Source organism: Trachinotus anak, unplaced genomic scaffold, assembly GCF_046630095.1.
Source record: "Trachinotus anak isolate AG129_WGS33_773 ecotype Australia unplaced genomic scaffold, CSIRO_AGI_Tana_v1 ptg000002l, whole genome shotgun sequence".
In the NCBI taxonomy this organism is placed as follows: Eukaryota; Metazoa; Chordata; class Actinopteri; order Carangiformes; family Carangidae; genus Trachinotus; species Trachinotus anak.
The window spans coordinates 19,098,756-19,116,067 of NW_027273853.1; the positions used below are offsets into that span (position 1 = coordinate 19,098,756).

A 17,312-nucleotide genomic window follows, 5' to 3' on the forward strand; every position below is an offset into this window, starting at 1 on the left:
TGCATCTGGCAGAAGGCAAGGGGACAACTTCATCAACATGTCAACAAATGGTTACATTGCTAAGATAGAAAATGACAAACACAGTCATACCTAAAAACTGGTAAAACAACTGGAAACGCTGGATAATACAGCCCATATATTCAAATAAACAACATTTGGTTTAGCCAAGAAATCACAAATTTGTCTTATTTTTCTTTTGAGTAACACACAGTATATCAACCTCTATCTTAATACCATGTAATTGGCTCCGGAAACCTTTATCAAGAAACTTTTAACTGAAGAAAAGGACGTACAGACATGCTGTAGGTGTTGTATGTATGACAGAAAAATCTGACCACACTGAAAATCTGACCATACTGATAGTGACGGATAAAATGCATTTGACCAATTGAGGTTTGCTGTGATGTTCTCTGTGTTTTCTCCAGCTCTAACAACCTGCTATTCAAGACCAACAGTGATGTATGATGAACACATGGATCTGTGAATTTCACTTCTTAACACCCACTCTAGGGTGCTTCTTCAGTAATTCACAGACATGATCTCAGTTGCCAACCTGACAGAATGCACAGGGGTGTGATAAGAATTAATCTTGCATCGTCTATGTGTGCAGAGCAAACACTTGCACTATCATGAGCAAACACAGCTGGGAAGGACCTTTGACTAGAAAAGTGAAGATGCACCAGCATAGATAACATTTGTACAGCCAGGTGTGTGCTACCCACTCAAGAGGAGGGGTGAGTACAAAAGACTGAGCGCGGGTGTAATCGTGGAGTGGACTTGCTGAGGATGTAAAGTACAGCTTTGTGTGAGAGCTGCAGGTGTAACAATTGTCTTGACAGCCACTTCAACAAAGACTATGCAGAGGGTTGCTAAACTATAAAAGGCTTTCAAATACCTGAATTCAAAGTCATTTTTATGCTTTGTTTTATTAATTTTAACTCAAAGATCCAGATCCAGATCCACAATGAGCTCCTCTGTACATTTAGCGACAGATTCTGCTTCAAATTATACTCCCACCATGCTACATTTCCAAAATTAGCGATTACTGTACATTACTTTCTACGTTTCTAAATCTCTGGCTCATCCCAAATGCTACACAATCACATTTGATTTCCTCTGTGAGTACAGACCCTGCTGGTAAATGTCACACTGTGACAGGCACAAAGCCTGGTCACCACAATCGTACCCTGAGGGGCCCCAGTGCTGTCACTTCCTCTCAAGTGTGTAGACTCCATAATGGTTGATAGCAAACAGAATTTTAGTGTTTTTTATGTTTGTTCCTCAATGGGCTATTTCCGCAAAAAGAACATGTACAACTGAAAAAAAAGTTAATGGGAGGATCAGTAGGATGCTGCATATGAACAGATGATCACTACTGATTTAGTCTTGTGAAATGCTCTGTGCCCTTGTGACAGAACATTTTCAAATACACACAGTATTTCTAAATAAATAATATGTGAAAAGGCAGTGGAATTTCTAATTTTAGATGTAATTCCTAATGACGAGAGAAGAAAAGCAAATGGGTCTATCCATTTGTGGATAGTGACAGAAAATGACTCAAAGCTATTACCACTTCCCACTTTGAAACCTTTCTGTCACACACATTTAAAATCTCCCTCTATGTCATCTCTTGGATCCAATAAAACACTGATGTTATCTGACAAAGCAGGTAATTGATAGCTCTGTCCTACTGCATCATTCATGCAAACACTAACTACCGGTGCTCAATGATGCCTTTTCTCAAATATGGCTTTCTGTTCAACGATGATGTGTTGTTTTATAATACAGAAAGGCTATTTCAGCTATTTTCCGGTGTAAGAATAAAATGTAGCATTTGTGTCATCAACAATAATTATCATCATCTTCAGTTCATGCCATCAGAATCATTCCCAACTAGTTATTGACCGGTAAAACCACAAAATATTTCGCTTTAACCATTCTTTTCTGTATTTTCAAATTTTGCAAAGAGAATTAGATTTTACCCATTCCAGTCATAAACCAGGTCATCCAGTCATCTCTAACAGCCATGTTAATGTACAAAGAGCTAGGTCAGCTACTGTGAATGTACTGTATATATCTTATTTGTTCCTGTTTAATAATGGGGGTTTTTTGTTTCGTTTTGTGCTTTTTTTTTCTTTGATTTTTATTTTTTTTTTTCGTATGTGGCAAACATCCCAAGGGCTTGTCTTGCAGAATGAAAACAAGCAGATTTGAATCTTCCACATGTGCTACAAAATATGAAAAACACAAAGGTGTTGACTGATAAATACATTCATAAAAAATATGAGAGCCTCTGTCAGTGTGCAGACACTAATAGAGACAGTGTCTCCTATGAAGCACAGGTGTATGAAGCCCTCTTGTGGTACAAACATAATCTGGAGCACTCACAACATACATCCATAGATAAAAATCTATTTCAAGCTGTGGTCTGAAACCCACATGAAAAGACTGTTTCTTTTATTTCAAGACTTTCAACAAAAAGTTGATCTGAATACATGATACGTGACATCTTCTTTTATAATCCAAAAACTGACCATGCCTCCTATCATATTTCACCAGGATCCATCGGAACTGTATGTCTACCGAAACAGTCGTGCCCATCAAACCTGACCCCTCCCAGGTCATGTCTATTGTCTTACAGTTAAAACCATTTTCAGTAGAACACCTGAATTGGATGAATACCTCATTATCTATCGAAACTGTGGGACATAGCTCGTTATTTCTCGACAAGACATAAATCTTCTATATTACATTCATGAGGCTTATCTTTTTTTTCTTTAATTAAATCCATGCCCAATAGACACCATTATATTCTGATTCTCTTTAACTACATTTTTTTAAAAACCATGTTCTCGTCCACCACACATACACCATTATGTTCTGACTTTTTCATACTGCATTTTTTAAAAATGATATATTTACTTGAGTTTAACACATGTGCACATAATCAGTGATACACACAGTTTACATATATTGTGACATTATTCTTCACACTTCAATTATTTTTGTGATGAGTATAGTAAATATAGTAATCATTATTGTAGACATAGTATATTTAGCAGATAGACAGAGAACTTAGAGAGCTTATAATATTATAGTACAAGGGCCACTGGGGTAGACCCCATTGGCATTTGAGTTGCACTTATGTTGACTTCCCTTGAAACATTATAGCAGATACTAGATCAAGCATTTCAAATATGGGAGAGAGTGTGACAGCCCCAGGCTTGGCTCTATATTTGTCAGTCATTCTTTTGCCAGGAAGTCAGAGGGTGAAGATGAACAATTGTCAGTGATGCAGTTCACCTGAACAGACTCGGCTCATGAGTCTTCATAAGCAGACATCTTACTCTCTTGCTTTGAGCTGCCAGCTAACATCATTTCGGTTTGTGCTCTTATTTCACATCCAAGTTATCCAACATCCAACAAGTTTTATGTGAGATAGATTCAGTAAGGGATGCTTTAAAGACCCCCTCCAATGAAAATCAAGTTTTTAACCTTGCGTATACCTTATATAATACAAGACGTATCATGAGCAAAATTAGCAGTGAACACTATGACTGCATATTTTCACCTTGGAACTGCAGCGACCCAGATTCAGACAGCCAGGGTTTCATAAGTCAAATACATATGGAGCAAACGAGGGGAGGGCAAGATAAACCCAAAACCTTGTCAGTACAGAGAGCAAGAGTTTGCATTAGCACATCCACTAACACTGTGTCAGCCACTGCCAGCTACAAGCTAATAAACAACAAGAACAAATAAAAGATGCTAACTACACTTACCATTCTGATACGTCTGCTAGTTGCCAATTTTGGTGCACAACAGACTCATTCATAATTTCTGAATGAGGAATTAAACATAAATGTGTTTCCAGCCCCAGTTTTCCAAATATTTTTCCACTTTCTATGTGGTAAAAACATATTAAACAAAATATTACTCATTGCAGAGTTTTTACATAATTTAAAACATGCCTGTAGATGAATCTTAAATATCTTTGAGATTATAATTAGATTGGATTTGTGCAATAGCAGACTTTTCTCATTCTTTATTTGTTTGTATGTTTTATTTGAGAGAGCAGAGGCAATTGAGCAAAGCCAGTACATTTTTCCCAAGAAGAAGATTTTCTCAGTTGCACTTGAACGCAGCACCGTGTCCCCCCCCCCCTTCGCCGGTTGTCCAATTAGAATCCAGAATGCTGACGCGCGTGAGCGAGGCGACCAGCAAGAATTCCGCTCGGCTAGAGGTAAGTCAGCTAAAACAGCAAGTAAGCGCAGATGTTTCATTGATTTTTTTACCATTTTGCTCGCACGTTAAGCCGTTTAACATTAACGTTACGAGTTATCGCACTAATTTGATAGACCGCTGGCGAACTGTCTTTCCGACACTTTCCTCTCTGACTCTGGAGCTTTTTATTAACCAGCGAGCTAACGGTGGCTACCTTGCGAATGCGGCTAGCAGTAAGCTAGCAACCGTAACGCTAACGGCCAGTTTTATCTACATAATCTGAGGGCGTAGCGTTGTTCCTTCATTCATTTACTAGAATAATTTATTCCAAATGTCTGGGGCGAATGTGAGAAAAAGGGTTGATGATAAGTGTTAACCTTGGTATTTGCTGTTAGCTAAAGCATTGTTCATAGCACGTTGTCTCGTAGTTACTTGCTAGCTAGCTAGCTAGCTATCCAGGTTGGCTGCTGTCAGATCTTTGGCACCGCCCATACTGGGTAGTTATCAGTATCCGCGTGTTGGACAGCTGATGTTAGCATGTAGTTTCATGGCACATTGTTTTCTCAGTGGTTCCCTGCGACTGTCAGAGGCAGCGATGACCATTTTACTTTATATAAATGGAGACGTGCTAACTCTGACTGTCATAGCCGAGCCCAGCTGCCATTAGCATGTCAGTGCGTCATCGGCCTGCGCTTGCTCAACACCAGTGTTGCTGTTGATCAGTTGGAGAAAACTCAACTTGTTTCCCACTCTTTTTTTTTCATAGTTGACACTTGTCTCAGCTTGTGCCTCAAGTAAAATCATGTGTTTTACATTTCAAAGAAAGAATTTCCCTTCGGACTGATTAAGTATCTATCTGATGATTTAAAGCTATGTAATGATGTAAACCGTCTCACATGTAGAAGTTCGATTAAATGCAAACCCCGGCTCCCTGATGAAATACAATCGATACCGATTGTGTTCGTCATTCACGTTGTAGGCAGCTTCCTCTGTCAGTACTGTGCCATAACCCTACATTAGCATATGTCTAATATAACTGATCTGCTTCTAACAGAGGAAGGAGTTGCCATTCGATAATGGACGCCAGTAAAGGTAAAAGCTTTGTACAAATGTTGGTACATCTGAGTTGACTCAGTATTTAACTGTCATATATTCAAGTTTACATGCATGTAATAAAGAGCATAGTAGAATGGCTAACTTGTGTTGTCGAATATAACCTAAAAATTACCAATCATCAGCAACTCTGACTTCTTCTGAGTCTACACATAAACTCAACACTATAGTTGTCACAAGATTACACAATTCATTTTGTTGCAGTATTTAGTGTATGGTGAGACACAATTAAAAAAAGCACTGCTGGGCTTTCAATTCTAAATGTGGATGAAAAGAATGGTACAACCCACAGTGTTGCAATTTTAATCAGAACTCTGTCTAATGATAATGTGAAACATACACCTGCTTCAGTGTTCTTTGTTGGTTTGGCAGGTAAAGGGGATCAAGGGATGCCAAATCCAGGTGGGCAAATGGACAGACCTGTCAGCTTCCACTTCTTGGAAAGGTCAGTGTAGATGATTTATGGCCGATGGGGGGTAAAAAAATGGAAAGATTGCCAACTGTACCAATCACCAGAACAAATTCCTTGTATGTGAAACATACTTGGCAATAAAATTGATTCTGATTCTGATTCTGATGGTTACAACATACTAGCATTCACATTAGTTGTCGGACAACTTCAGGTGGCAATAGTGCAAAATAGTGACTGCTTTTGCTTCTCATCCTATTCACTACTGTAACCATTTTTAAAAACCTATTGTATCTAAACAACAGCTGTAAGGGATGAAGTTAATGTGTAGTGACTTGGCACTTACAGTCAACCAGCAACTTCCACATAATGTAAACATGGTACTGTATTACCCAAGGTGGGGATTGTGGTGAGGTGTACTTTGACCTTGATATCATCTGGGGGTTTTTGTGTTACTTTATTTGAAATACTTAATACATACGCAAAAATCACATAAAAAATATCTAATTGCAGTGAAGTACAGTGAACTATTCTACTGCTTACATCAAATTGCCCAAAATTTTCTCAAATCGATAGACAAAGCTGAAGAAGTGTAGGTAATTGACGGCATCTCAGTTGACACCCAAACACAAATTCATCTTTCAATCTTATAAAATCATCTTGTGACCCTTTGGTGCTTCCTAACTCTTTAGGAGTCACTAGTTTAGCAGATTAAAAATTGTGTACAAGTTGATAGAGGATTACAGTTTTACCTCAGAGTAAAAAAGAAAACCCACTTAACAATCATATTTTTACTACATATGGTTTAAATTGAGATCAGTTCTCATGTCTCTCCTCTTTCTTAGCATGCTTCCCAAAGCAGTGAAGAGGCGAGTGCATGCCTTGAAAAGGCTACAGGCGCAGTGTGCTAACATAGAGGCTGAGTTCTACGAGGAAGTCCATGAGCTAGAGAGGAAGTATGCTGCCCTCTATCAGCCACTGTTCGACAAGGTACAGTTGATATTTTTTATAACAGAACTTTTTCTTAATGCTGCTTTGCTGTACTTGATTGTAACACTAGATGTACACAGTGTTCTTTGCTCAGTTTATGTTCATGGAAGCACAACAAAGACTAGAACAAAGACCATTAGCAAAAAAAGGTCCGTTATTTATTAAGAGAGAAAATATTGAAGAATCACTGATCGTTTCCTGCACTAATGGGTGGTGAAATATGTCTCTCTGGTCTGACCTAAGTCAGTAGGGACACATCCTTGGTGCTAAATTGAAAACTGCCACAACGAGTAGTCAACTGTTCTTTTGTCAGTAAAGGCTATTTCCAGAGCCAGTGACAAAAACTGAGCCATTCTTAGTCGCCCTGAAGACTGGCAGCTGTAATCCTGCTGCACCTGTTTGCACTCTGTGTGTGTGTGTGTGTGTGTGTGTGTGTGTGTCTGTCTGTCTGTCTGTCTGTCTGTCTGTCTGTCTGTCTGTCTGTCTGTCTGTCTGTCTGTCTGTCTGTGTGTGTGTGTGTGTGTGTGTGTGTCTGTGTGTCTGTGTGTGTCTGTGTGTGTCTGTGTCTGTGTGTCCATCTCACTCTCAAATGGTTTATATTTCAGCATGCTAGCTGAAAATAATTCAGCCTTGTCAAATGAATGCTTGGTCAGATATAGATATTTCATGCTAATATTGCCAAATCCCTTTCTAAAATGTTTTCAACTTTGTTATAATATGTGTCTGTCACAGAGACGAGATATTGTCACGGGAACAGTGGAACCCACAGATGAGGAGTGTGAGTGGCACAGTGACAGAGAGGAAGAAGAGGCGCTAGCTGTAAGTACAACTTTGTTTGCTTTTAGAGCCAGCTCACTTTTCCAAATGCTTTTGCTTCTGGTTTTCCACAGCAAAGGAAAATAGATTTTTTTATACCACACCACACACAGGAATGTACCAAAAACAAAACAAGACATTTTCAACATCTTTGACCCCTTACATAAAGCAACTGAGAAAATGCACACTTGGGCAAAGCCGACAGTAGTATCCAAGAAGAAAGAAGAGGTTTATGGGAGATGTGGTTTTAATGAGAATTACAGGGACTAACAAACTGGGATGACTGTTTGTGTGACTAACAAGTGTTGCTGTTATCTTGTGTGAGTCTTAATTCTTTGTACACACAACATTTGTGTTTGTAAAGGGTCTTGATCTCAATGAGACATCACAAAAGCTTAACAAACTAAATTGTTTAGATTTGTACACAGTGGATTTTGATAAGTGCTCTGGTCACTGCTTGCAGGAGGAAGTAAAGGAAAAAGCTGCAATTGAAGATGCAAAGAAAGAGGAAGCCACGCCAGAGGAAGACCCAAAAGGCATTCCTGAGTTCTGGCTCACTATATTCAAGAGTGTGGACATGCTCAGTGACATGCTACAGGTTAATTTCAATGATTCATCTGTCACTTGTGCCTCATAGACATGTCACATTTCGGAAAAGTGTCCTAAGTCTCTCACCTGTCTGTTAATCTCCCACCAGGAGCATGATGAGCCCATCCTTAAACACCTGAAAGATATTCAAGTCAAGTTTTCTGAGCCAGGACAGCCAATGGTCAGTATCTACATGGTGTTATCATTCCAAACTAAATAGATTTTAAATGCTGAGTGAAATTATTATCTTTTTTTTCCTGTCACAGAGTTTCACATTAGAGTTCCACTTTGAGCCCAATGGTTACTTCAACAATGCAGTCCTTACTAAAGTCTACAAGATGAAGTCAGAGCCTGATGCCTCAGACCCTTTCTCATTCGAGGGGCCAGAGATCATTGACTGTGAAGGGTGAGAGCCACAGCACACAAAATTCTTGTAAAGCTGTGGTTTTAACATACATGATGTTGAGTGGTAAAGTTAACAAATAGATACTGTGTGGTTTGTAAAACATTTCTGTTCACTCTGTCTATATTTACATCCCACATATCAGCCTCCTCTTGGCACCTCTTCTAGCTTTTACCTTTTTGCGTCCTTACTTCCTGCAGCCTCTCACTTCTTTCCACACCTCCTCTCTCTAGCTGTCAAATAGATTGGCACAAGGGGAAGGATGTGACAGTGAAAACAATTAAGAAGAAGCAAAAGCATAAAGGCCGTGGCACTGTTCGCACTGTTACCAAACAGGTCCCCAACGACTCTTTCTTCAACTTCTTTAATCCTGTCAAAGGTGAGAACACACATAAATAAACACAAGTGTAGAGCAAACTCTGAAACCTATTGAAAACTCTGAAAGGGGACCCAGAAACATGCAGACACACATTAACCTGCAGGCAGTGTGGCAACATGTTAACATGCGTGTTATGTGGTTTTACTATCACTGCATTGAACTGAATTCAGCACCAGGTGGCGCCAGACTCTTTTACTGCGTCAAATAATGCAGTCACCCTGCAGTGGAATGGACAGCATGTCTGATGCTCACTGAGACTTTTTACGTGAAGCTGTGTTCAACCAACTTTATAACCTTTACAGCAACTTCTAACCACTACCTGAAAACATTGTACAAATTACTGATCTCCATATAAATCATTTTTAAATCATTTTACTATTACTAATAGCTAACCTTTCAAGAGTAAACATCTCAAAGAGCTTTGAAAGGATAAATAAAGAGAAAGTACTTGAAGAAGTCAAATCACAGATTGAATAACAGTGGAGGAAATCCTAAAGTTTGATTAAAAAAAAAACAAAAACTTTTATGTTAATCTATTTAAATGATAGAACCAAAACCTTATTACTCTCTCAGCTTTGAGTTGCCCTCAATAAAGGTGAAGAAGGTCAGTATAGAAGTCAATCTTTTGTTTCAATTTGACTGCTTTTTTTCATTTGAATAAACAGTAGGTGAATAATACAGTGACGGATCCATTAAATCAGATATCTTCAAATGAGTAATTCTTTCTCAAAGGATCAGTACGTTAGGCAGAATACACCTTTACTTAATGACTGTATTGTCTTTCCTGTATAGTCAACTTACCTGTCAGACATGCCCAGACTTATTCTGACTTTGAGAAGTTCACCTAAACACTCATTGGCTGAGCATATGTTTGTCATAATGGTTCAATCATATCCTTGGTTCATGACTGGTGAATATAAATAGCTTTTTGTGAAGTTTATGAAGGTGTGCAGCTCCAGGGCTGGGATGTCCATCAGTGAATAAGTCATCACATGCTGAGCATGTGAACAGGCACAAGAACATGTGTGACTAACTAACCACAGATATGAGCAAGATTTATTGTATATTTCTTTTGATGGGTCAAAATTATTGAAGAAAATTGTTTTGTTATTTTTGGTTTTTTCACCATGGCAACGGTAACCAAACAAGATGAACTCTTTTCATATCTGCATATACCCTCAGAGAACGTTCATTTTTTTTGTCATCAATCTTATCTTTTATCAGGATATAAGAGAAAGTATTGTGAGAATGCTTTTGTGAAACAACTTTAAAAAACATAGATTCTTTCATTGTACAAACTCATTGGAATTTTGTGTTCAATCCTGAACAGGAAAAAAAAAATCAGCAGGTTGTTATCATATATATAACATCAGATGTGTTGGTACAGAAATGGCAAATATATATTTGAGGTAATTTAGAAATGTTGTCTCCGATAAATGGTTAATCCACCACACAGCCCTGATAAGTTTACTCGATGTTAAAAAAACAGAAGAATGTCAGGCAATACATCATTATCTAATTTTTTTAAGACCAAACTCAGTGCCACTCAATGGAGACCACTGTGTAGGGTAATGTCAGCAAAACAGGGCAAGTTTTTGCAGTTACTCACGAAAGCATGAGCCTGTTTTTTAAATTGATGTTAATGATGTTACTGTAGTGGACCAACATGATGAAACTATGATATTCATGTGAGCACAGATTAATGCAAGTGAAACAAAGTAGTTACATACAATAGTATTGACAGAGTAAGAAGGACAGGGTGATGTCACCTTTAGTCATGTTAATGATGGGCTGGTGAAACACAGCTGCTTGTTAATAGCCTGTCACTGTGGTGTGACCTCATTTGTAATAAGTATAGTCTTTACCATAAATGGGCTTGTTGTCTTGACTTGTCTTGGCTAATGCAAAAGCTGTCTAAATTATAAAATGTCCAACTGTAACTGTTGGCCTAATTGGTGATTAAAAATACAATAATTGTGCCAATTCAAATTCTATTTTTAACACTTTACATCACACCTTAAAATTCCTTTTAAACCAGTGCATTAAGGTGCTTATTGCTTACATTCTTTCTCCTTTCCTTTACAGCTTCACCAGATGGAGAAATGGTGAGTAAATTGTAGCTTATTCTTCATAAAATCACCATCCATTTTATTGCTTATTCTCTTACCATCAATATATTGCATTTGTAGCTGTGTTTAAAAAAAAAAAAAAGCCTGTGTTCTTTTTTTTTTTAATAGGACGAAGACTCTGAGTTCACTCTAGCCACAGACTTTGAGATTGGTCATTTCTTCCGTGAGAGAATAGTTCCCAGAGCAGTGCTGTATTTCACTGGAGAGGCCCTGGAAGATGACGAGAGCGTGAGTGATTTTCCTCCAACACATGTGTTCATGTGCACGCAGAGTTGCACATGAACACACAAAAGCTCCTGTTCTCTAGCCACAAGATGAGATGTTTGTAAACTGACATGTTTGAGGATATATAAGCTAAACTTGTCATTGCTGTTAGATTTATTGTCACTCTTGATTTTATTGCAGTTTGAAGAGGAGGAGATGGAAGAGGGAGATGAAGAGGTTGGTAATACTCAGTAATACCACTTCCACTTACAAACCCTGTGTATTTGATCTGAAATGCCAGACATCTGGTCACCACTGCTCACACAGGACTTGGTTTGGCAACTGTACTGCCATACACATCACTGCTAAACCTTAGAATTATACCGGTCCCTCTTATCTTATTATTATCATCATTATTATTATTATTAAACAGTTGTTTGCATCTCTTATGATTACCATTTTTGTGTCTCAGGAGCAAGACGAGGAGGGTGATGATGACGATGATGAGGGAGACTTTGACCCCAAGGTCAGCTTGCAACCCGCACTTTTTAAAAATATTAATATTTTACTTAAATATTAGGTAATTTCCTTCATTTTAAAGTCACAAAACAAACAGTGTTATCGAGACAGTTCTCTTCATGTTGAAAGGGCTGTGTATGTGTTAAAAAACAAGGAACGCACTCTTTGGTCCCTCCTCCCCCCTCCCCTTCCCCTGCACCATAGTCATACCGGCCATCAGGTATATTGAGACAAATCTCGGTGGACCTTAAAATATCCATTAAGTTTTTACCAGCCCTCTCTGTGTGCCTGTCATACCAGGTGTGTATGAGAGTGTGCTGTGTGTGTGTTCTAGGACTGCCCTCACTGGCCACTCATAACAAAGTTTCAACTCCTACCATCATGTTGAACTAATGTTATCTTGAATAAATCTAAGAGGTAATATGAACTGTGTTAAACTCAAATTACAGAGTATAATTTTGGTAAAGTCACTATAGCAGCATGGTAAGAATGTGTGTTCCTTCATGTACCTCCACTTATCACCACCAGCTCAGACATGCAATTCATTCTGCATATAGTAGAGTTTTAAAGAGCTGTTTGCTTTTTCTGCTTTCATTTTCCCATGTTACAAAATATTATGTAATGACAGCCAGAGAGAAAGCCCTTTATTTTGTGGTTCAGTTTAAGTTAAGTTGCAGCGACTATGCTCCATTATGAGCTTTTCCAGACTGAAAGTGAGTAAGTGTGCATCACATGTCCTGTAAGCAGTTTTTCGGGAGTGAACAACATTGCTGCTGTGTCTGTGAATGAGTTTCTATAGTAGCTTGTTGTGTTGAGTTGTTCTCTCGTGGTACCTGCTGTCAGTTTATCAGTTAGCCTCAGGAATCCAGGGTACTAATTCACCAACTTCACCAATGTTTCACTGTGCTCACTATGTCATTTCTCAGTGTAATTAAACTTGTGCATATTGTTGTCTTTCCCTCCCCTGGATTCCCCTCCATTACAGGCATAATCAATCATTCTCATCCCATGCATTTCTAGGTAAGGGCGAAATAAGGAAGGCGTCCCACATAAATTGTACACTGTCTTCGTCCATTGGCTTTGGTTTATTATTCTGGCTGCCTCTCTCTTTCACTACATCCTTGATTCTCCCAGTACTCCGAGGTGTTTAGGATCCTTAACTCACAGCTTGGGTAGATAAAGCTTCTATTCTTCTTGTCCTGTTAGTCCTCTTTTCATCTATTTGTGTTTCCTCCTATTGTCCCATCCCAGGTTTCTAACATTGGTCCCTTTGCTGTACCAAATCAGGTTCTTTCATTCTCTAGCATCTCCTTTCTTTTTAGCATCCTCTACTTGCTTGTTAATGACCAGTGGCTTCATTACCTCTCTGTCTCCTTATTTTCTAATCTGGTTTCTCTTTCTGCTCCCCACAGAAAGAACAGCCCCAGCCTGCCGAATGCAAACAGCAGTAACCGTGGTGATCAGGGGAGGTGGAGACCTGCTGTCAGTCAGTTCAGATCTTAGCCAATCAGCAAATCCTCCTACTCTTACAGGCTCCTTTTACAAACTCTCACCTGAACGCAATAGAACGCAAACCAAACTGCGTTTTTATTATGTGCATGACTTCTTTTTCTTTTGTCTTGCGCCCATCTCACCCCTTTTTATTTGGCTTCATTCAAACTCAAAGCAGGAAGTGACTTGACTTAAATTGAAATACCATGGAATCATTAAGGGATAGTCTTCTTTTCCCTCGGTAAGGTGGAGTAGGTTACTACTGCCAAAAAAGTCAGAACATCATCATCTAGGAAAAAAAAAAAAGATAGGAAAGGAATGGATCCCAACTTTAGTTTCATGGAAATAAATCAGTTACTCAGGGTTTTTTAATGCCAACAAGAGAAGTGATAGTTAACCAGGAAACTGCTGAACAAGTTTGACTTAATCTTTCACTGGGGTTGCTGAAGTGTTTTTCTTTTGTTATGGTGTTTTTTTTAAGAGACATACAATGTATCATTTTGAATTTAATTTACAGTTTTTTAAATGTTCATTGTCATGTCATTGGACTATTTATTCTGGTGTCATGCAGCTGTATGAAGTGGTGCATTTTGAGATCTCTTTAAGGCCCAGCCACAGTTATAAGCCCCTTCTCATTAGCTCAAACATTATTTGGGCTTAGTAGGTCAACAAAACATGAATACTGCCAAGTTGTTTTTTATGATCAAAATGCATTTGAAACATTGAGGAACTGTGCTCTCCATAAATACTGCTCACTTCTGCCCAGGTGTACTGGGTTTAACAAGCATTTAAACTGAGCAGTAGAGTAGATGTGTAACACTAATTAAGATCATGTTACGGGCATGTGGTTATACCTCAGGTATAACCTCATATTACTTGTCCCCGTTTTCCCCATCACCTGTAAAATGCTCTTTTAATTTGTGCTACAAAGAACAAATAATGAAATTAAGGCAAAATTTTCCAAAGCATCTTATGTAGTCTGGTAAATGAGAGGTCAGATTTAGGCAGACACACTGGCTGACACTCCACCTTTTGTGGTTTATAAGAGATCTCTACTGGTATGTATTTAGTTCTTAACAAATTTCATTTAGTGATGGGACAGGGTGCAGGATGTTTGGAATAAATGTAAATTCTGTTGCCAAGAAGCCAAAATGAAAGACAAAACACACCGTCCTCTTTTATGAAATTGTCTGCCAATTGTCATTAACACAATGTAATCTAATTCAGCATTTAAAGTTGTTTAAGAATATATAAATATTTCTGTTATTGTTGGATGATTCTGTAGAATGTCTGTGGAAACAAATGGAAGAGGTTGCCAATGTATTTTATAGACTGCTCTTGGATTTCGGCCATTTGGTTGGACCCCTTTGCCTGGTGGCTGGTCATCAATAGCAGCAAAAGCGAAATAATAACCCACCCTTCCTCTCTTTTTAAAAAGAACGATTGTAGATCTTGTTGGACAGATCTTTCAGAGCCACGGTTGACATCTTCAAATCTACCACCTTGGACCGTGTGCTAGCAATGGCCTTAACTGGTTCTTATTCACAATTTGTTACTTGCGCAATATTTCTTTTCAATTTGTACAGAGTTAGTTAAAATATTCTATTAAAGTTGTGTGACATGGAAATGTCTTTTCTGTGTTCTTTGTCCCTAGTTGTATGTTTGTGTCCCATCTGTGGGTTCACTAGTAGTTTAGAATAGTTGTACGAACTTTTGGGTTTATGATCCCTTTAAATTAAGCAGTGTTTACTTGTAACCCCTCATCACAGGTTATATAGTGTATGAGCCGTTCCACTAAAGACTTTTGTATTTTTTATTTTAAAGAGAAATTCAGAGACATAAGCAAAGATTGGAGAGAGGTCTGAGAAAAATTTAAGTTTGTTGAGCAGAACAATATTTGTCTTCCTTCCTCTCACATTAATCATGTGACACATTGGAGATTTGCCCAAGGATTTTAAAGCCCTAATAAAGAGGTAGAGGGCTGTGGAAGTAATTAAGTGAAGTTCTTGGGTAACTCTTAATGACCTGTAGGCCGTTTTTACAGCAGTATGACAGTAAAAGCACAGGTGTTAATAACAACAATGGCTCTGTTGAATTTGAGTAATCCAGTGAGCCAGCATGAACAATACTAAGATTCTGAAACTGAAGCAGCTAAATGAAATTTAGCCATCATTCATTATATTATTTGCACCTGTGCTTTTCCAACTGGGACATTTCAACATGTCTGCTACAACAAACCGCTCAGTGTCCTACTGAGCAAGGCACAGTAACCGACTTCTCTGACCATCTCATGATATTTCTATTGCTGTCGAGAGACTGTGTGTGCAAAATATGTTTCCTCGGGTTAATGCATATGCTGTTGACACAACACTGAATAGTCACACATATTGACTTTACTATGAGGCAGATGACGATCTGCAAATGATTGGCAAGAGCTTAGACCAAAGCCTGCAGTCATGGCCTCAGTGTGCTTACCTGAGCACAGAGGACTCTGCCTCACTATCAGCATGGTGACTGCTGTAGCAGGGTGGTATCCAGGCTGGAGGAATTTGCTCACGCTCAGCCCAACGTCAGGCAAGGCAACCAGAATGTCTGGAATCCTGTCTTGCAGATAAAGGAAGCATGTACGCCCCTCTGTGAGACCCTTGTAATACATTGCAGGAGATAGTGGCCGAGTCTGCTGAAGTTTTTGGAGGAGGAAGGCGACACTGTGTCCTAGCAACCCAAGTTTTCGGCTAAGTGCTGAAAGACGGGTGCTTTCTTATCCTGTCACCTTGTCCAGCAACACTTGCATCTGTGTACGTTTATACTTCTATCTTCATGGGAACAGAGGCGACAACATGAGACCAATCCATATGACTGGATTTGATCAAGATCATGACCCAGCTGTCAACACTAGGTTCAACAATACTGATAAATAAAAAAATGACAAATGGTGGTAAGGAAATAAAATGTATGAGGGGTTTTGATGTTTGGAGGGAACGAGTTTTCGGCAGCCAATTCTGATCCTTCTGTCCTACACAGAGAAACCACAGACTGAAATCTCTCCGGTTTCTTTAATTTTGGGGATTTTGCTCTACAGACTTCTGAACAAGACCTCATTCATGCTGTGGCTGCTGTGTGGGGGTTTTGAGGATTGCATCACTGTAACAAGGAGTCCAATTGTGTCTGACCTCTCATTTCTGTGCTTTTAGTAACAAGGCCAGGGAAATGAAATTTTACATTTACTTGCTTTTGGTTTAAACTGAAAATTGAAATCTACAGTGTCTGTCAGCTAAATTTGTTATGTATAACCCCAATAAAACATACATACAGTGGCCTCAGAAAGTATTCAGACCCCTTCACTTTTTGCTCACTTTATTGTGTCGTAGATTTAATTTTAAAAGGATAATACTTTTGCCCATCAATCGACAGATACTCAACTCGTAATACCAAAGTGAAAACATGTTTGTAGAAATTTTTGCAAATTTATTAAAAATCAAAACTGAAATCATGCATTCCCTGAATGTATTCAGATAATAAATTCAGTACTTTGTAGAAGCCCCATTTGAAAGTAACCTCAGCTTCCAGTCTTCCTGGGTAAGTCTCTACAGGGTTTGCACACCTGGATTTGGCCAGTTTATCCCATTCCTCCTGACAGATCTTCTCAAACTGCATCAGATTGGATGGGAAGCATCTGTGAACTGCCATCTTCAGGTCCCCCCACAGTCAGTCAGGACTATCAGGATCCCTGAAGCTCAGTCAGGGATGTGTTTGCCTTGTCATGCTGAAAGGTGAACTGTTGCTCCAGTCTTGGGTCACACGCAGCCTGGAGCAGGTTTTCTTTGAGGACCTCTCTGTATTTGACTCCTTTCACCCTTTCGTCAGTTCTTACCAGTCTCTGTATCCCTGCTAAAGACAAGCCCCACTCACAGTGTGGTGCTGCCACCACCATAGCAATGGTATTAACCAGGTGATGGGCAGTGCCTGGTGTATGCCAAACACTTTTGCTTGGAGTTCTGTCTTAGGGACCAAATGATAATTATCCTCAGGCTCTCAGAGTCCCTT

At 38.9% G+C, this 17,312-nt stretch overlaps 1 protein-coding gene across 4 annotated transcripts; it reads left to right on the top strand.

Moving 5' to 3' along the window:
- The first annotated feature begins 4,162 nt into the window (after nt 1-4,162).
- Nucleotides 4,163-14,892, top strand: nap1l4a (nucleosome assembly protein 1-like 4a). Of its 4 annotated transcripts, none has more exons than XM_071503786.1 (15): nt 4,163-4,243; nt 5,279-5,316; nt 5,710-5,782; nt 6,592-6,736; nt 7,469-7,555; nt 8,016-8,150; nt 8,250-8,321; nt 8,407-8,546; nt 8,777-8,922; nt 11,008-11,027; nt 11,160-11,279; nt 11,457-11,492; nt 11,728-11,781; nt 12,760-12,794; nt 13,187-14,892. In XM_071503786.1, the coding sequence occupies exons 2-14, from the start codon at nt 5,301-5,303 to the stop codon at nt 12,763-12,765; spliced, it is 1,050 nt and encodes a 349-aa protein (XP_071359887.1). In that variant the 5' UTR covers nt 4,163-4,243; nt 5,279-5,300; the 3' UTR covers nt 12,766-12,794; nt 13,187-14,892. The 4 variants fall into 4 exon arrangements, with proteins under 4 accessions (XP_071359887.1, XP_071359869.1, XP_071359895.1 ...); XM_071503794.1 differs by having other exon boundaries at nt 4,239-4,264; XM_071503768.1 differs by lacking the exon at nt 12,760-12,794.
- The last annotated feature ends 2,420 nt before the right edge of the window (nt 14,893-17,312 follow it).